The following is a 20331-nucleotide window of genomic DNA, read 5'->3' on the forward strand; positions in this document are numbered from 1 at the left end:
TGTAATTAAATTACATTGTGACCTTAGGTAAATTCTTTCCTACCTCTGGAACCTAGTATTTCCTTGAAAAATCAGAAAACATGCTAAGAGCCCTCCCAGCTCCCACACAATGAATAGGGACAAATAATATGTGTGCAGTGTTAAATTACAAAGCAGAAGGGGGCTGAGGATCATAAAGCGAGCAATTTGAGAAAAATAGGGAAAGAAAAGCCAACGTTACATGTTATATGCGCTTCTTTGTTTACAACTTTCTGGCAAGAAGTTATGAACACCCTGTGCCCTAGTGCTATATCCATCATTTGTTAATTCAGAAACACACCTTGTGTCCAGCATCTCTGAAAATGGTGGCCCCTTGTTGGACTCTCAGTTCTCTCAGCATTTGTAAGCTGAAACATGAGGCTGAAGAGATAAAACCAAAAGCCTAATTGGGAAGGAGAAGGGATACCCTTTTCTGAATTTCATAGAAGGAGTTTCACGTACCCTGTAGTTCTACTCACTCTTAAGTTTTAGACTGGACTAGGGATCAGGGTACTGGCTTAATTTGAAGCTTTGTTTAAAAAATTAAAAACAAGTGTTCAGTGAATGGTGATCTTGGATTGTTACCTTTATTTCTCACATTCTTAGCATTTTCACATAGAAAATGAGAGTAGAATCATTGCGGACCACAGACTATTAAACATGATATGATGAACTGTGAAAAGTTTTGAAAATGTTGAGTCATACTCTCCCAAGTGTCTGATTCTTTCTGTCTTCTTACCAGTTATTTGCACCTAGCTTTACTAGACTATAGACTTCTTCAAAGCAGGAACTGTGACTGATTTATATCTGTATCCCTCAAGGAGCCTAGAGCAAAGCAGATTCTCAATGTTGGAAAAGTATACACAGAACAGATAGAATAAAAGTGTGAAAAGTCAGCCAGCCATTAGTGATGTGAGTGGAGAACTCCCCATCCGCCGCCACCATCCCCCTCCCCCACCACATGCACAACTCAGGAACTGATTTGCTTGGATCCAACTTAAAAGGGGAAAGTTCTTTACTTGAAAGTTTAAGACAAAGTGGTCAACTAATTCTAGAACATGTCTAACCTTAAGATGTTCTGTGCTAACAGTGGAAAAGAGTGGGTGCCTTCATATTCTTGTTGGCATCATATTTCTTTTGAGAGACGTTCCCTTTCTCAGAAGACCATATGGAAAGCAAATGATGTAAAAAATGAATCACAGTAAAAGAGGTTAGGGGGAAAGAGACAGGGATTATCCAGCTCAAAAAGAATTCCACACATAAGCAAGTAAATGTAATAACTTTATTGGATTTCTAAATATAATAACATAGTTGCAATTTTTTAACAGAAAAAAGGAATATGATTTTCATATTTATTCTTATAGAGCATTGGAAAAACAATTGATAGAAAAAACTGATAGAGGGTAAATTTAAACATGATTTAATAGAGGTGGTAATGTATAAATACAAAAGAAAATAACCCAAATCACTTGCTTATAACAGATTTTATTCTCTTACTTTTATAAGGAACCACGAGGGCTATGTTGGACTTGTCAGTGATGGTTCATGATGTAGAGGAGCGATGTAATTTGCTAAGAATAAAAAAGAGAAATCTGCATTTTGGGAATACCATGGCTCTGTCAGTATCATATATGTGAAAAAAGGCATGTTCTCTACGTGTTTTTTGTGTCGCTTTCCCTAAGTCAGAGAATGCTATTCAGATTTGTAGCAATCATGGTGGGGCTATGATTATAGTTAGTAGGAAATTCTTGTTCTTTGACACATTTAGCATAGAGAAAACCTGGCTTAACCCCTCTTTTCCCTGATCTATCTTTTTGTAAATACCACTTAACGTTTACATAAAACTCTCTCATAGTCGTGATCAGGTTGAAACCTGGAGCAAAACCATGCTGTATCTTTCCCAGTCTATCTTGTTTCCAAGGAGAAAAAACTCTGTGGTATTCCAATGCCCCTTTTGATATCGTGGAGATTTCCAAACTCTTATCTAGCACATTTTTCTCTAACAAAATAGAAAGTGACTAGTGTTTAAAACTGAATAAAGTAAAAACATAACAAGAACATGAACAGGAAGAGCAGACAGTTTTAGAGAAGAGTATCACTTTTCTTCAAGGAGACAAGTCATCTCATAAAATGAAGACAACTAAGGAAAGATGGTCCACACTCTAGTAATGATAAAACCATGATCCGTTCTGCCCTCCTCCCTAGTTTAAGCAGTGGAGCCCCTTAGATGGAAAGTAGAATGGTGACTGATGTCGATGACACAGGAAGCACCTTCCATTGCTTGTCTCCCTTTACTTCCTGTTGTGAAATTGGGTGGGATAGGAGACAACTTTGTGACCAAGAGGATGGCAAGAGCTTCCTTGGGGAAAGGCCCACTGGAGGTACCTTGCCTTTCCAAAGCAGAGACAGAATCAAGCAAACATGGAGCTAACTGACTTCTAAGGGAAGAGAGCGACTTGGCAAGTGTAATCTGCCAGCTGGTTGAGTCAGACGACACATTGAGAAAGATCTTTTTTGGAAGCACGTCCTCCCTTCAACCCTTTTCCTAAAATCATACATAGTCTACTTTGCCCCGTTGGTCTGGACCCTCTCTTATTGCCACAGCTGGGTAGGAATCCAACTTTGTAGGCTGAGCTGCTGCTCCATTGACAATATCTACAGTTGTTATATCAGTGACAGAACCATGGAAGCAAAAGCCAGTAAATAGCATGTGCTACTATTTTTAGGAGTCAAAGTAAAGATGCTCTAAGGATCTGGCAAGGGCATTTGGCCCCCTGAGCCTCCAATTGTCAGAGCCAAGACTTTAGTTTTCACTGATGTGAGCCTGAGAGATAAAAGGAGAAGCAATGTGCTGACATTCTAAGCTCACCAATGCTAAGTTTATAAAACACACATATGACACATATCCTAATAGAGGCCCTGGCTCATTGATTCTCTTAAACAACCTTTTTTTCCTGACTAAATGTTCCAATTCCATGAAGCATAATCTATTCCCTTGAAGTAGAGTACAGGAAACCTCAGCAATATGCCACCATCCAGTAGGATAAAAATATAAAGTGGCTGTATCAGCAAGGAATGCTCAGGAAATGTGCTTGCAGCCTGTTTCACGGTGCCACTCGGGAGGGGATATTGGAAATGAGTGACTTTCTTCCATTTGGCAAGGTTTCCTTATCTTAGCACCTACTCCTTTCGATGGTGTGTTTTTGAAGGCTGCACGGTATGACTCTGGGTACCGTGTGTACATACATATGTAGGAAGAACGTCTATGTTTCTCAGAATAGGCACTTTTTGAAGGCAGTAAATCTAAAAGTAAAGTTAATAGAGCCTATATTTAGTGCTCATCTTCTCACTTTGCTGATGTGTATGCTGAACAGAAGATCACAGATTTGAGTCAGTCTCGCAAAGAGGCCGGAGTCGGCAAATGGCTATATTCAGAGCTGGGGAAGTCTTGCCAACTCAACTGTAGCTGTTAAAAGGCAGACTTGGAGAAGGTGCAATCGTTTTTCTCAAAGGTGACAGCACAGAAGGAGAAAAGCCTGTGACAAAGCCATGAAATAAAAGCTGGTGTGTGCAGCTCAGAGAAAATTACTATCCTCCCGCTTTGCATCTTCATGTCACATCTACTTCATGGCACAGATTTGCTACCAGAAAGTTCTTTCTTTTGCCTTCCTTTTTTTGGGGGGGGTGCATCTCATAACTGCACATGCTCCCAGTAGAAAAGGAGGCAGCCCCAGTCTGTTTAACAAATGATAAAGGTGAAGTTTAAAAGACAAAATAAAAAGCAAAGTAATTAATTGCATAGATAACACAGTAAAAGTTCAAAAAATCCTGTTGTGAAAGTTTTACATTTCCCTTAAGGCACATTAAATCACAAAATTTCATTTGTGTTAAATAATCAGACAATCAATGCCATCTCTAATTCTATTTGCTTTTTCATATGTTTCTTGAAAATTAATGAGGACAAATTCAGATTTTTTTGGGGGGGAGGATATTCTGACTGTTTAATAAGAATTAATTCTTGGATAATTTGCTCATCAGCTTTCCCAAGAGAATAAAAGGTACCAAAAAGAAGAAAGTTATTTAAAATGATTTTTCAGTGACTTCATTATAAACTACTGGTCTTTCAACCCTTGGTTCAGACATTTCAGTTAAGTAAGAAGGCTGGCATGGTTTACCCCAGTTTCAAATTGCTATCTAGTGAGGCAGGTCCGAGGCACTTAACACTTTTTGGTAATTTCATCCTGATATGTTATTGTAATAGCATTCATCTAAAAACTAAGCAGAAGGCACAGAGGGTTAGTGAAATGCAAACACTGCCAAATATCAACTCACCTTTTCTGTGACAAAGTTAAAACATGAGGTCATTCCCATTGTTTGCATTTAAATGATAAAATCCCGTTTCCTCTCAAAGTCTGAATTTGAAGGAATGAAACATGTTGGCAGATACATCATAACCTGGCCATGCTATTCTCCTACTTCTAGTTTATAATTACTAAGGGATCATCAACTGTCACCCAAAGAGATGAAAAGGAACTGGATTTTTTCCCTTTATATTTGTCTCCTGAGAAAGAAGAAAAAGAGAAAATGTATCCAAGAAAAGCTAGCTCTCCCTCTTTTGCACTTTCTAAATTAGTTCAGAAATGGAGTGAAATGATTTGGTGAGGGAAGTCTTTAGGCTTAATATTTACTCCTTCATGATGGAGGACAAGGAGTTAAAAAAGCAACTCTTATTCTTAAACAAGAGTAGGAAGGAAAGCAGGCACTGGAGAAAGCGGCAACACAATGTATCAATAATAATCACCCAAGAATTGTTCTTATCGGACTCCCAGCAGATAGATACATAGAGACTCCAGCTGCAGAGATAAATACCTTAGTTTCCACCCCCACCTCAAATTGCTTTGGCATACTCTAAAAGATAAATGGATCCGTACAAAATTTAAATAGCTTTTTCTTTTCTTTTTTGGCAGTCACAAAATTGGGTCAGGTCTAGGAATTATTAGTTTCTTGGCCTGAAAAATCCAAGTGTTTTAAAATAAGATTTCCTTTTTGAGGCATCAGCTTTCTTGGAAGATGTGTGTGTGTGTATGAGATAGTGTGTGTGAGTGTGTGAGCATGTGTGCATGCAGATGCACGGGTGAGTGTTCTGAAGACAACACAATTGTATTTTTCCTAGTTATGAGGGGTAACATTGTGTACAATGGAGGAAGAAAAAAATGCATTCATAATTTCCTTTATATTACGTAAAGATAAACTGGAGTTTATGGCTGTCTTTATTTTTTTTTAATGAGCTGCTTTTTCATATTCAAAACTTCACTGTCCTTTTATTCCTTGTCTAAGACATCACAGGTTCCACCCAAGTGAGTCTCAGCTCAGGCATACCTACCTAGAAAATTCTGAAGAGTTCTCAAAGTGCTTCTTCTGCTAATCCACTCCTGTGTGTGTGTGTGTGTGGGGGGCGGGGTACATCATTGATTTTACAAGAATCATTTTCCACTCCATCAATCATAACATTAATCAAACCTCACTGGAAAATGAGGCTCCTTCCCGGTGTCTGAATGTCATCTCAGCCAAAGCCATTCAGCTGCTGCCCCCTGGCACCACCTGTATTTCCCAGGTGTGCAGACTGGAAAGGGGTGAGAAGCCACTTGTTATTTAACTCGGCCCTCATTAATCCCAGAGAATTTAGCAGAAGGATAATGAGACCGATTTGATGGATGGAAGCCTCCTGGGAAAGAAGATGCCTAGAAAGCATATTAGGTAAGCTCATTTTAAGGTTCCCTGCAGTAGATTTAACTCAGATGAAGAAAGAATATTTTTCAGTTAACAGATTTTAACTTCAAGTCAAACAACTACAATTAGAAATGAGAGGAACTGAAAACCCAAGAGGACACATCAAAAGGCACTGTTTCCAGACAGATGCTGCTCAAGAGGAGGCATACCCAGGTGTTGAACCGCCACATTTCATGTTCTAGAACATACAGGCTGGCTTCCAAGTAAGCATTCTGGAAACAACAGTACCAAACTCCCCATGATAAGCCCACAGGAAACACAAAATGACAACAGGAAGGGAAGCCCAGGCTCTCAAACAGCAAAAGGCAAGTGGCAGAATCACGATCCATCCCATAGCACTTTTTCACGGACACTTCAAGGTCAAGGTCACTTGGTTGGCTCGGCCTGATGCTATGACATACACTTGGTGGGGCCCTGATAAATGTGAGCTGAGAGAGAGGACAACATGCATTGTTTACCTGCAGAAGTTCCTGCCTCTGTGGGGCATAAATCAAAGCCCACATAAGAGAAAAATGTCTTAAGGATCAACTCACTTCTGTGTGTCGCCACTGAATTCTAAATGCGTGGCCTCCGTTGATATTCGGAACCTCACAGTTCCAGAGAGGTTTTCAGTTAATGTAAAGTAAACCGGAGTCTCCGGGGAAATCTGCTGCAGTGTGCTTCAGTGCCAGTGTTTGCTCTTCGCGGTGCCCTTCCTCACTGGCTCCGTCACACTGCCAATCAGACAGACTGCCGAGCAGTCTCCCACGAGAAGACACAGAAAATGCACGCACGCTTTGAACGGTCTCAAACCCCACAGCGCCCATATGCCTCTGCCACCTGATAGCTGGGTGATCGGTGTGAATTTCTTGGATGCCTTCAAACAGGGGCCCCGGGGGTCTGTAAGAGGCATCCAGCATGCTCTGAGGTATGTGGTGCCCTGAAAGCAGCCACTGGAGAGAACACTGGACTTGCCAGACCTGGGTACGTCCCCAGGTCTGCCACTTACCAGCTCTTATTGCTTTTGGCAAGTCACTTAACCATTCTGAGCCTTGGCTTTCTCTTTCAGGATAGGGCTATTAATAACCTTCCTCCCAGAGCTGTTTCATGTGCGAAAGCAGTTTGTAAACTATCTTAGGAATTATTATTTTAGAGCTTGGAAAGCCCCCTGCCCAGGAGACTGATGACAGCTTCTGCCAATAGGGCTCTTGGAGTCAAGGCTGGGGTGGAAGAACCTGCAAGTCTTATCCTCCCAGAGACCACTAATATATGGCGAGTGCCTGGTATAGTGTTCTGGCTGTCTTTCTACTTCCCATCTATCTTTGGTTACAAATGTCTTTGGAACAAGCATACTGTATGGATTTAGCCAACATCTTCTAAATAACTTTTGAAGTTTTGAATTTAGGATTTTGAGACATGTGGCATAAACTGTAATTAACGCCATGTTTCAACTGTACTGAACTTGTGTATAAATTTCGATATAAAACTGCAACATAATGTAACCTACTTCCTTTCACACAGAACAACTGGCTAGAGGTAATGCTTTTCAACAGAACCAGCATCTTCTGCTTTTGACATTTTCCTTGTTAGAAGTGGAAATCACACGCTGACATTTCCCAGCATTTTAAGGTCATTATCAACAGCCTGGATAACGGGAGAGTGTTTCACGGATTAGTTAGTGGGGGAAGGCATGAAACTGTGTAACAACTGTCAGGATAGTTTTTCTTTTGAATAAGAAAGTAAGAACTGCAACCCAAAACTCATACTCTTAAACCTGACCCTCAGAAAAACCTTCAGACTATTTTTAAGGATATTTAAAGCTTTTTTTTTTTTTATAATCTTCAGCTAAAAAAAACCAAAAAAAGATCCCCCAAAAAACCACAGTTTATTTTTTAAAGAAATGTGTTGCCAAAAGCAAAATAGGTTAGGAAGGAAAACAGGGAGGAAGCAATGTTTTATTATGTACTGAGATTAATTTTGTGTGGCACCAAGGAGCACGTAAGCCCCAAAGACTGGTTCTGGGAGCTTGGAACCAAGTACAATGGAGGGAGTGGAAGAACTTAAGAAATAAGAGCTCCCTGATGCAGGTGATGCTCAAGCAGAGCCTGGATTTTCACTTATCAGTACATACATGAGGGAATGTTAACACCAAGTGGAATAGACAAATGTGGAGTCCTTTACAATCATGGACCTAGAAGCAACAGGAAAATACGGTGTCCTGCTTGTCATACTGTAGAGGCTCAGAAGATAGGGGTGCTTGGTGCAAGAGTAGATTACGTAGCTAAGAACCAATGAAAATGTACATTTTGTACATTACCAAAAAAGATTCCTATTTATACTGTCTGAGCTGGATTATATTTTGACAACTTTTCCTATCTTAAAATTACACAGAGATGAAAAAGCAAACGGAATCAATCTTGCTCTATGTCTTTCCCTTCTCACTGACCCTGAATATCTGGAAACCTTTTCTTCTGTGAAGGACATTCTAGAATGAGCTATACTTAAAGTGGAGGATCTTCTCTGAAAATAACCTATGCTTTCCTTTTGTTTCTGGTGCTTTACAGTCTTCTCTAAACTTCTAAATCAAACCAGTGAATCAAGATTTCTTAAGTTCACTCTTCCATGAAGATTTAACTGATGTCACTGGGAAGAATTACTTTTCCTGAAGCTATTATCACTTCCTATGGAGTGCAGACTGAACCTATCTGATTTTATTGCAGTTGACTTTAATCAAAGTTACTTAGGGGCTGATTCTCTTAAAGCGATTATTAAATGGAGGGTGTGAGCAAGAGATGAATTTGTTAGAAAGACAAAAGTATAGAGAAAACATGGACTCTTCAGGGTAGTTCTTAAATGATTGAGTAGTGAAGCTGCTCACTTCATCAAGAGTGTAACAACTCTAGGTACTAACATTTGAGCCCAGAAAAATGCAAGCAAATCTCAAAAACCAAACTAGCCAGAAATATTTATGTGGAACCTATAAAGAGTCCAGAACTCTTTTTGCATATTCAGTATAGGAACACGGACAAGAAATGTTTCATTCTTGAGAAGACAAGGACAAAGTGAAAGGGTTGAACATGGACCAAGAAGTGGGAATCTAATGGATGACATATGTAAATACTAGCCCACTCCCTATGTAATTCTGAAAGAGAGGGGAATACCAGACCACCTGACCTGCCTCTTGAGAAACCTGTATGCAGGTTAGGAAGCAACAGTTAGAACTGGACATGGAACAACAGACTGGTTCCAAATAGGAAAAGGAGTACATCAAGGCTGTATATTGTCACCCTGCTTATTTAACTTATATGCAGAGTACATCATGAGAAACGCTGGGTTGGAGGAAGCACAAGCTGGAGATTGCTGGGAGAAATATCAATAACCTCAGATGCAGATGACACCACCCTTATGGCAAAAAGAGAAGAAGAACTAAAGAGCCTCTTGATGAAAGTGAAAGAGAAGAGTGAAAAAGTGGCTTAAAGCTCAACATTCAGAAAACTAAGATCATGGCATCCGGTCCCATCACTTCATGGCAAATAGATGGGGAAACAGTGGAAACAGTGGCTGACTTTTATTTTTCTGGGCTCCAAGATTGCTGCAGATGGTGATTGCAGCCATGAAATTAAAAGATGCTTACTCCTTGGAAGGAAAGTTATGACCAACGTAGACAGCATATTGAAAAGCAGAGATATTACTTTGTCAACAAAGGTCCATCTAGTCAAGGCTATGGTTTTTCCAGTGGTCATGTATGGATGTGAGAGTTGGAGTATAAAGAAAGCTGAGTGTGGAAGAACTGATGCTTTTGAACTGTGGTGTTGGAGAAGACTCTTGAGAGTCCCTTGGACTGCAAGGAGATCCAACCAGTCCATCCTAAAGGAGATCAGTCCTGGGTGTTCACTGGAAGGACTGATGTTGAAGCTGAAACTCCAATACTTTGGCCACCTGATGCGAAGAGCTGACTCGTTTGAAAAGACCCTGGTGCTGGGAAAGGTTGAGGGCAGGAGGAGAAGGGGACGACAGAGGATGAGATGGTTGGATGGCATCACCGACTCAATGGACATGGGTTTGGGTGGATTCCGGGAGTCGGTGATGGACAGGGAGGCCTGGCATGCTACGGTTCATGGGGTCCAAACAGTCGGACACAACTGAGCGACTGAACTGAACTGAACCCTATGTTGACTTTGGTAACATCAAAAACAGTGAAGTACACAGAGTAAGAGGACTGTTTTACACACAAGCGAGATCTAACCTCATCCAGTTTTCACTCTCCTGGGTCTGAGTCCTTGGGGGAAATTTCCACATTGAATATCAGTTTCCTTTCAACGATTCCAATTCCATTTACTTTCAATCCTGCTGCTGCTGCTGCTAAGTCCCTTCAGTCGTGTCCGACTCTGTGCGACCCCATAGACGGCAACCTACCAGCCTCCCCCGTCCCTGGGATTCTCCAGGCAAGAACAATGGAATGGGTTGCCATTTCCTTCTCCAGTGCATGAAAGTGAAAAGTGAAAGTGAAGTCACTCAGTCATGTCCGACAGGGTGTTTTTACCTAGCCTGACCCAAAGAGCTGGCTACATTTCACTTAGTAGACTGAAATAAAATTAGAAAATATTGTTGGGTCTAACTGTTCGAAGGAGAAGCAAATGGATGATTGAACTTGATACTATGTTGATAAATGAGGAAAAGTTGAAAGAGTGGTATCTGACCTAGAGGCAAAGATATAGACCTTAGACTTCCTGTGCATAGCTCCAGAGGCCGAATTTTGTTTAACATGAGGAAGAACTTTGGTAGAAAAAAGCTGCCCCAATAGTAGAAGGACTGCCATGAATAGTACTACAAACTAGCGAGCTCTGAAAAGATGTGGAATGGTGACTTGTTGGGAAAGTAATAGGAGATTCAGGTCCTTAAAAGACCCATGAGCCTATGTTTGTCTAGGAACAGCGCTGAGGCTTGGGGTTGGCTATAGCCTTCTACGCTGGTGTAGAACAGAAGATGACACAGTGAAATCAGTGTTAATCTTGGTAGATCATTCTACTCTTGGGGCTGAAAACTGAATTTAGAAGCTACAGTTTTGTGTAGTTGTGTGTGTCATTTAATAAGACTTCTGTTTGGGTCTATTAGGTCAATGTCTAGCAAAGGAAGGTGAATGATGTTTCCACTTGCCCATTAAGTGAATTAGTTTATTGAAAAAAGTAGCAAGCACATAGTGGGTAAGGATTAATGCAACCATCTTAAAGTATTACAAAAGACGCAGTTATGGGTTTCCCTCTTCTTTCTAGTATATCTAACTTTTGCTTATAGAATGTTACAAAACTTGTGCTTATAATAAGGGTTAGAATGAGAGAGGTTTATTAGGGTAGTTAGAAACTGTTGTAAATTATGCAACAATCAGAAATAAAGAAAAAAGATTGTAGCAATTTCGTTTTTGTAACTTCATAGGAGAAAAGTCAAAGAGTTTAATAAAATGCATCTTCCACACAACTTTCCACAAAATAAGCCACATGTATGTTGGATAACACAAATAGTGTCTACAACTTTTTTTGCACAGGGGCCAGGAAAGTAAAATACAGAAAGGAGTAAGGGTCCTTCCTTTCTATACTGATAGGAAAATACGCCATTTTATATTTATTCTTCTTTGAACTTAGTAATCTAATGTTAGTTTTCTGTGCTTGCAACTAAAAAGGAGAAAAGGTACAAATCAATTCCAGTATAGCTGTGTAGGCAGGGCATTATAGAAAGCTCATGACTGGATTTGAACAAGAGATCCACAGACCAAGGCAACTCCTGTTTACTATGCTCACCAGGTACCTACATTGGAAAGGATGAGATACTCAGTGTGTGAAAACAGAAACCTCTAACCTTTAGAGATGCTTAGGGTGTACTGGAGCTTGCTTAAGACTATGTAAGAATAGGCATCGCCATCTGTCACAGGAGAGTGAGCTATGGCCCTCTTGCAAAGGGATGAAGTGAATATATTACAGAGTCTTGTGTGGTGATGGCCATGCCACAGGGCTGAGAAACAGCTCTCCTTTTAATTCTCTTCTGACAAGGGAAAAATACAGTGTTAGCCACAGTGATTTTTAAACACTTCATAAACTTAGAAATATATTTTATTTGTTTAAAAAGCTACAACTGCCAATCCTTAAAACCTCTGTGAAAATTCTGAGTTACATTCTATAAGAATCCTCATGTCAGTGTTTTAATTGTGACCTTCCCCTTCTCTCAAATTCTTCCTTCCCTCCGTATTCCTCTCTTCTTGGAGACCGGTTAAAAAACAAAACAAAACAAACAAGCAGAAAAACCTATTTATCAAAACAATATATTCACTGTGACTATTATTAAAACTGGGTAAGTTCATTTGTGTATTGATTGTATATGTTAGATATGCTTTTACTTTTCTCATATGTGACCTTCCCAAAAAGGAAAATCAAGGTCAACTTGTAGACAACATTAAGGACAAAAATCAACAATGGAAATCCATTCCTAGAATTATAAGCTTTTTCCAAACAAATTTATAAAAAACAGACACAGAGGGCATGTTTTTGATCAGTATTAGCCAGAGTTCAAAAGAATGTCAGACTCAAATTTTAAGAAAATGCGTTACTGAGAAATCCAGATCCTTTTCAGGTTAATTTTTATAAGACTACAAGTCTGTAACATGTGCTTCAGGAAAAACTATTGCTGATCTATTCCCTGTAAAATACTGTGCCTGAAGTATTAGGGTTTAATATGATTGTCATGGGAAAAAATGCTGATACGTGTAAAAATTCCAGAAGGATAATATGGAAAATTCTCAAGTTTCATTGATCTAAAATAACATGCCATCACTTAAGAACACGATTGTCTTGTTGGTCAAAATGCTTAGGATTAAAAAAAAAAACAAACAAAAAACCTTAAGCTAGTCTTAGAAAGATCACTTTGCCTATAGCTGAGAAAAGTAGGCCAGTCATAAATGAATTTGCCAAGAACTCTGTGATCTGAATCCCTGATGAAAACTCATTAAAATAAAACCCAAAGACTCTATTATCTCACCTCACTTTATGAATAAACACAGTTTGGAAAAATATGCCTTTCTAAAGAAAGGATTTATGGATGCTGCATATATTTTGCGGTACAATTCTTCTCCTAATATGATCATAATTCCATAAGGATTGTAATGTACTGATTTAATTTATTTATGAAAAGTCCAATCAGGATAACACTAATGAGTAGAAATGTTAAGGAATAAGAAGGAGACAAGGAGGGAGGGGGAGAGGGGGAGGGAGAGAGAACTCTCACCAGGTCACACAGCTTTAATCAGATCACTTTTTAAAGGCTGAAACAATAAGCAAACTAAACAACAGCCAGGCTTCCCAGGCAGCAGAGTGGTAAAGAATCCACCTGCCGATGCAGGAGAGACATGAGAGATACCAGTCCGATCCCTGGGTCAGGAAGGAGGAGGAGGAAATGGCAATCCACTTTAGTATTCTTGCTTGGAAAATTCCACGGAGAGAAGAGCCTAGAAGACTACAGTCCACGGGGGCACGAAGAGTTGGGCACGACTGAGCAACTGAACACAGCATGCAGCAAATAACAGCCTTGTGAGAAAAGTTACCTGACAAGGAAATGACTTGACCTGATATATTCATGATTGCACCATAATAATGACTCAGAACCAAGATCCTCAACTGGTTCTGTATACTATTAAAATTTAAAAAAATAAAAAACAGCAAACCAAAAGACTGTGGCAATTAAAGCGGTATGCTGAATAGATCAAGTGGAAGTACGTCTTCATTGCTGACTAAAACTAGAGTAAGACCACTAAATAAGACCACTTACTCACTAACAACACCTAAGACATCACCTGTGGCATAAGAATGCTTAAAAATGTTTTCCTAATTTAGTACCATAAGGTACTTCCCAAGAGATGGCGAGAACAGAAATACTGCTAGAATACATTAAGATGAAGAGTTCAGACATCTCTGATTTTGACTTTTCAATGAGTACATCTTTGAGATTTGGGAGGGTTATTTATGTGAAGACTCTTCAGAGGAGCATTCATAGTAGTGTAAAGTTTTCTTTAAAAATAAGGCACAAATGCATGTTGCTCTCTGATTGTCTCCCGTGAAAGTGCACCAAAAGAGCGATCTTAGGAAATGAACTTGAGGCACATTTTGCAGAGGTATATCTTTTCCAGCCTCCTGGTTTCCTACAGATGGCTAAAGCAGGGTATGGAACATGCTGTCATATTTCATTCATAACACACATGTACTGAAGCTCTAGGCAACAGATGGACAATCGCTTGTTTAAACTACAAATGTGAAATACTAAGGTAGCATAGCAATATTTCTAGAAATGTATATGGAAAAAAAAGCCTTTCCAAGCCAAGAGAAATGGTGAGAGGCTGTGAGGTTACATCAGTGTTTCCCTGATCTTCCTAGCAGCTGCCATGGTTTCCCCAACACCCTTCAAAACTTGATAATGGAGGGATCAAGGGGCAGCCCCAATGCAGATTTGACAAGAGAAGCCTAAACCATATCAAATAGAAATAACACTGTTATTCCTGGCTGGTTCACATTAATAGGATTTTTATTAACTAGGAAAACTGTTGGGAGTTGTGTTTTCAGAGTCCTGTCTATATTCCATAAACCCTCTACGACAGCCCCATGGTAAAATGCTCTCTTCCTTCCCCTGAACCCAAATACAAAATACTTGTTTAAATGCAATTAGAATATTATATACTTGAAACATCATCGCAAACATCTCTGCAGAATCTTAGATAGTGAGGAAACAGTTATAGTGTTGATATCTCCTCTGTATTCATCAGCATACACACAACGAAGTCATTTTGATCAGAGAAGTTGCTCTGGTAAAAACAATTTTTTAATGAAAGGAAAAAGAACCCACATCATTGGGCTGCAGAGATGTCCAGGATCTCAAAGCTTTGATGCATTTAGCTGGAACATATGACTTATTTTGAGTTTTAAAGGCCAATCTGTTCACAGATGAGACTCCATACTGAGTCAGTCTGAGCTGGGGATCCAGGTGGTGGAGAAACCTGACTATAAAACAATCTGCAGAGCCCAGGACATAGTGGGTTTTTTCTCCTTTTCCATGTCTCTCATGTTACATGGAATTGCCAAATATTTCTGTTTGTGACAATTTTTTTAAAAACCAGTATATTTTTTAGTATATTTTTACAAGCTTTCTCTTATAGACTCTATGATTTTTTCTATTATCTACGTCTTTAAATGATAACAATCAAGACAACATATCATAAGACAGTAGAATTATAATCCTTAAGGCACTAGATGTTTATATCTGTTATAGGCATCATTTCATGTAGCTAAAACAGTAAAGAGTGATTTGGCATTGCTGATACCAAATGATTAATAGAAGACAAGAAAGCAATATAAATCATATAATTAAGAAATCCTGAAATAAAATATTTTAGGATCCTTTCCTTATACCTTGTGAAAGAAAAAAATCTAAATCTAAATATTCTGTATATGTAGGTGTGCACATTCATTATTATAAAAGTATGATAAGTCTATATTAAAAAGAGATTTACTTTAAAAATCTTTGGTAAAGATACTCTGAGGTTACGTGATAAAAACGCACTATAAAGATTGTAAGCAAGCACTATTCTGGCAGTGTCACAGTGAGGGGCCTGTAACAGCCTTTTCTTATAACTCTCTTTTTTCTTGGCATGTAAACATTCAGTTACATAAGAACTTAAACCAACTTGTAACCAACAAGTAGAATGTTACTGCATTTTTATAGTATAAATATTTCATAAATCCTCCCTCTTTTGGCAAAATTCATAAGACTGTATTTTAAGAGATAAACTCCACCCCTCAATAAATTGGGCTCTTTCCTTTTGACCAAAAGATATATTTTTTCCCCTAGTATTTCATAAAAAACAAATTGCTGAAGCAATTCAAGCTGATTATAGATAGTATCACCCCAATTGTCTAATGGTCAGTACTCTTTGAGGTCATCAGCATGGTCTCTCCTTTCATTTGGAAGACAGAAATTCAGTGATACAGTTGCCATTGTATCCTAAAATCCACATGCTGCCCAAAGTGGACCTCTTGTATCTCACATTATGAGAAATGTGAGGTCAAGGACAAGGGAATCAAGGTAAGGAAAGCACAGTGGTCAAAGGACCCTTTGAAAAGCTCTAGCTGTGGTCGTTCTAAAACAAAACTGGTAACCAAAGCAAATGAGCCACAGATTGACTTACAAGAGCCATAGACTTAAGGATATCTTATTGGAAAAAAAAAAAAATGAACCACCTTTATGATTATTCCTACTAAAGTAAAATAAATGTAATTGGGATGCTTGAGGTCTGGATTGCAATGCAAAACATTCACAAATAATTTTTCATTTCTGAGTGTTAAAATTAAAAAACAAAGTCAGACTAGAAAAGTTTATCACTTTCTAATCATGAAAAAGATCTTTGTGGAATCAAGGAAGGGTATACGGGGGAATGTAGCTATATTTGTTATATTTGATTTCTTAAACTGGGTATCACAGAGATCCATTATATTATTATCTATATTTTTGTTATATTTAAAATACTTTGTAATTTAAAAGTATATACTTGCAGAAAGTTTTTAAAAAGGTTGACCTAATCTTAAAAAAGATTTGAACAAATCTTAATCCAAAATACTTTGTTTACAAGATGGTAACCTGCTATTAAGAGAAGGGTCCTTCCTTAAAGGAAACGTGTTAGAACATTTAAAAAAAAAAAATGTATGTGGTTCTGCAGTTAGCAGGCAAGCATTTCACTGCCTCAAAAGAATCTGACTGAAGATTCTAGACTCTGCATATTTTTACTTCAAAAAGGCAATTTCTTTTCAGTGATTGTCTATGAAAGTGTGGTGTAAATGTCACATCAGTGATATGAAAATGTCTCCTGCAATATGTATTTTGAGTTGCAGAAGAATTATAAGAATGATGAAACTGTGGTTTCACAACCTTTTCAAGTTTCCTGTCTTTTTAAGGTAAACTAAACAAAACCAAGACAATTTTATGTGCCCCGATTTGCAATTGTCAGGTAAAATGGACCTAGGCCTGGAAAAAAAAAAAAAACGAACAGTTGTCTATAGAGATCTTCCTCTAGAGGAACACAGCTACACATTCTGGTGGTTGTGTTTGTATGTCCTCCCTCCCCAAACAAACAAACAAAATGTCACAACATATCCGATATGAAAAGTGGAGCAGTATTGGAAGTTATATTCTAAAGAAAACCAAGTCTGTCCATATTATTATATCCAGGTAGCATGGAAAATAAAATTTTAATATTTGAGGCATAATAATGCCTTTTCAAATGTAACCCCAAAACGCTTTTTCCAGCATACCCCATCTGTAATTTCTGCAGAAAAAATATTGAAGTTTGGTTCTCTCTCACCAATATCTATTTTCAAATGAGTCCCACCACTGGTCATTATAGATTTTGAATTGGGATGGCTGCAAATTCAGCTTCTTTTAATCTACGTAATTTACAGTTTAAATTCTTTATAACCTGACATAAAATTGTGCATTTTCTCCCCAAGGGACATGACTAGTTTAGAGCAATAAAACACAATTTTTTTCAATACACAGAAAATGAATGACTATCTTTTATGATCGCTGGCAGTGTGGAAGTGATAGGATGGAGCCTTCAAGCCGAAAAGCACCTGGGAGTTGGCAGACTTCCCCAGGAAAAACTGTGTGACAGCAAATACCACACTAAAAAAAGCCATTCAACCAGATGAAAAGTGAGACAAACATAGGGATTAAAAGTTAAAGGAATGCAGAAGTGAATGGGATGGAGCATAATCCGTGCAAAAATGTGCAAGTCCTTGGGAACAAAAGCCTATCAAGGTTCTACATGACTAACTGTGAAATGTGTATTGTAAGAACTTAAAAAAAAATCTCATATTCTAGGTGTTTCTACAGAAAGGTTAATAGTGGATGAAGTAGAGACCATCCCATAGCTTGATTGCCTTTCCTTTCTTTTCCTATTTCTCTTGTCATATTTTTCTTGTGTTTCATCCTTCTTGGATCCACCAACTAACCGCTAAACAGGCGACTGGATTTAAAGGTCAGTGCTGGCCTTGGCGGTCAACACCCTGATGCGGGCAGAGTTGCAGGTCTTGCAGAGGATGTGTCCATCTAGCGGGTAGCAGCCTTGGTTATCTCCTTCAGACAGGAGACCACCACAATCCTGGAAGAAGGAAGGCAGAGGGAAAGGATGTCAGTGAAAATGGAAACAAACTCCTCTGTTCATGCAGAGCTTCCATAAAGAGGCCAATCACTACCTCTTCTCTTCCCCAGGATATCATATGATATGTACATTAAGTTGAAGCAGAGGCTGGGGACATAAACAAGAACAGGGTAAAATGACCTTTCTGATGTCACACAAAAGGAAATACAGGTACAGAAGGAGAAAAACCCGAGGGCCTAGGCTCCCAAGTAGTTTTTCCCTTCACCCAAACAATAAGAACAGGAGAGAATAAATCTTTATCATCTATTATTAAAGATTTTTCAAAAGTAATATACAAGTGCAAGGACAGAATCTTGTGGTAATTCCAGGTCAGAAGCTAAGTTGCAGAGCGACTCCTGCTAAGCAGCGGGCCATCAACAGGCTCTGCATACTTACTCCAACTTTAGAAAGAAAAGAAAATCCTAAGGTTTGGGGTGGGTGGGGGGAGTGGGGAATGATCCATTGTACTTTCTAAAGGATACAGCACAGTGTAGAGGGATGAGTGCAGGATGGGGGGACAGGGCCCTTGGGTACCACCATTCGTTCTGCTCCTGCCTCTGTCACTGCAGGCAAGGCCAACAGCCACTCTGAAAATTATTCCCACAATTCCTACCTCACTGAGATGTTAGGAGGATCAAAGAGGAAAATGGATATGACTATACTTTGAAAAAAATGCCAAGAGCCATATAACTGTAAAGAATTATACTACTGTTAATAGTACCTGAGCATCCATTTTGAAAAGTGTTATATGACAGTTAAATGCTGACCTTCACCTTTAGAGGAAACAGAAATTTCTTTGGAAAAGAAAAATATAGTATTTCATCTTGTGGTGTGTGCCCTTGCTAACTGTGGTAGAAACTCTTCTAGAAGGTCACGACTGCTGTGTGCCTCACCTCTGCTGTCTTCTATAACAGCAAGGGAGGGGGGGGTCACTGAGGTTCCTATTTGAATTTGACAAATAATGAAATGTAAATTCAAAAAGGGTATCATCCAGAACACAACAGCAGGAGCAGCAGCAGCAGCGATGGCCCCTATAGTTATTCTTCCCAAGAAGGCCAGCCTTATGAATGAACAAGCAGATATTCTGGAGATCTAGAGACATTTGGGGAAACTGAGTGATGGAATTAAACAGAACCTTTTGATCATAATAAAGAGAAAGAAATGACATAAATGACATGGTTTTAAGCCTTTAATGACCTAACATTAACCGTTACCTGGGCACTCTAAAGACCCCAGAGTCGACTGCAGTGTTGAAACTCAACTGTTAGCACCTTGAATCTTAGAACCAAAGGAGCCAATACTGGAGCATCCAGAACAAGTCTGTTTTACACGTGGGGAAGTGAGCTGTGGAGAGGGAAGTGATTTGTCTGGGGTGATGGAAGTCTGCCTCCTTTTAATTCAGTGTTCCTCCCATTCTACAGTCTTGATTCTAAGACACATGTGCAGCACAAATTTATTTTGTACTGTTATTATTTCATCTGGGAGGAGAAAAGGTACATCTCACACCACTCTTAGAACAAACAACAAAACCATGAAAAGTCAAAGCCTGTTGGCACATAGAGCAAGTGTGTCTAGAAATAGTGGGAAGCCTGCCTCCATTGAACCTCAGTTTCTCCAACTGCAAAGTGAACTCTAGGTTTTCCACACTTACAATTCAGGTCAATTCTAAGGCTAGACATTTTTATTGCTCTTTAGTCATAACACCTAGTGTAAAAGCTGGACGTTTTTTTATTTTCTTTGCTCATATTAAGGCCAGAGAGAGGCATGCAACTGGGGCTGCAGGAGCGAACAAAGCACACTGCATAAACTGGGTGGTCAGCTACAGCTCAGGTGATAGATGGAATTACTGCAGTCCTAGAGGCTAGGGGCAGCTCTGCCAGCCCCACCGCCCATGTCTTGGGAAAATCTCATGGGACTAGACGAGCCATTGTCATGAGGAGGTGGTAATAAGGTAGTTCATATTATCTCTTGCAGATAGAAGGGGGAGCTGCTAACTGCTGCACTCAGAAGGTCTGGTAGAAAACAAGAAAGCTGCTTCAAAAGAGAGGCCCTGGGCAAGTCATAGGACTAGGATAAAAAAATGCTTTGAAGTCATTTTCTGAATGTGGTGTCCTTTTGATACCCAGATTAGAGGAGAAAGACTTGCTGCCCTTTGCTATATACATGATGACATGGCCCTCGGGCAAGAAATCTCTCGTCACTTCCAACTGGGGTCACAGGTCTCCTGTAAAACCCAAGTTGAATGAACACAGGCATTAAGGGCTCTCTTAGATTTTATAATTGTGATATTTATAAAAATCTGGCTCTGATGGCCTGGC

The 20331-nt window shown here is 39.2% G+C and overlaps 1 protein-coding gene across 14 annotated transcripts in view; it reads right to left on the minus strand.

Annotated features, from left to right (window-relative positions):
* Positions 1 to 1286: 1286 nt before the first annotated feature.
* LPP (LIM domain containing preferred translocation partner in lipoma) overlaps positions 1287 to 20331 on the minus strand; it is a 759650-nt gene continuing 740605 nt past the window's right edge. For all 14 annotated transcript variants that reach the window (XM_061413171.1, XM_061413188.1, XM_061413215.1 and 11 more), the window contains one exon: positions 1287 to 17974. In XM_061413171.1, coding sequence (XP_061269155.1) covers positions 17846 to 17974 — 129 coding nt within the window. In that variant the 3' untranslated portion in view covers positions 1287 to 17845. The remainder of the gene's footprint in view (positions 17975 to 20331) is intronic.

The sequence above is a fragment of the Bos javanicus genome, chromosome 1 (genome assembly GCF_032452875.1).
Source record: "Bos javanicus breed banteng chromosome 1, ARS-OSU_banteng_1.0, whole genome shotgun sequence".
In the NCBI taxonomy this organism is placed as follows: domain Eukaryota; kingdom Metazoa; phylum Chordata; class Mammalia; order Artiodactyla; family Bovidae; genus Bos; species Bos javanicus.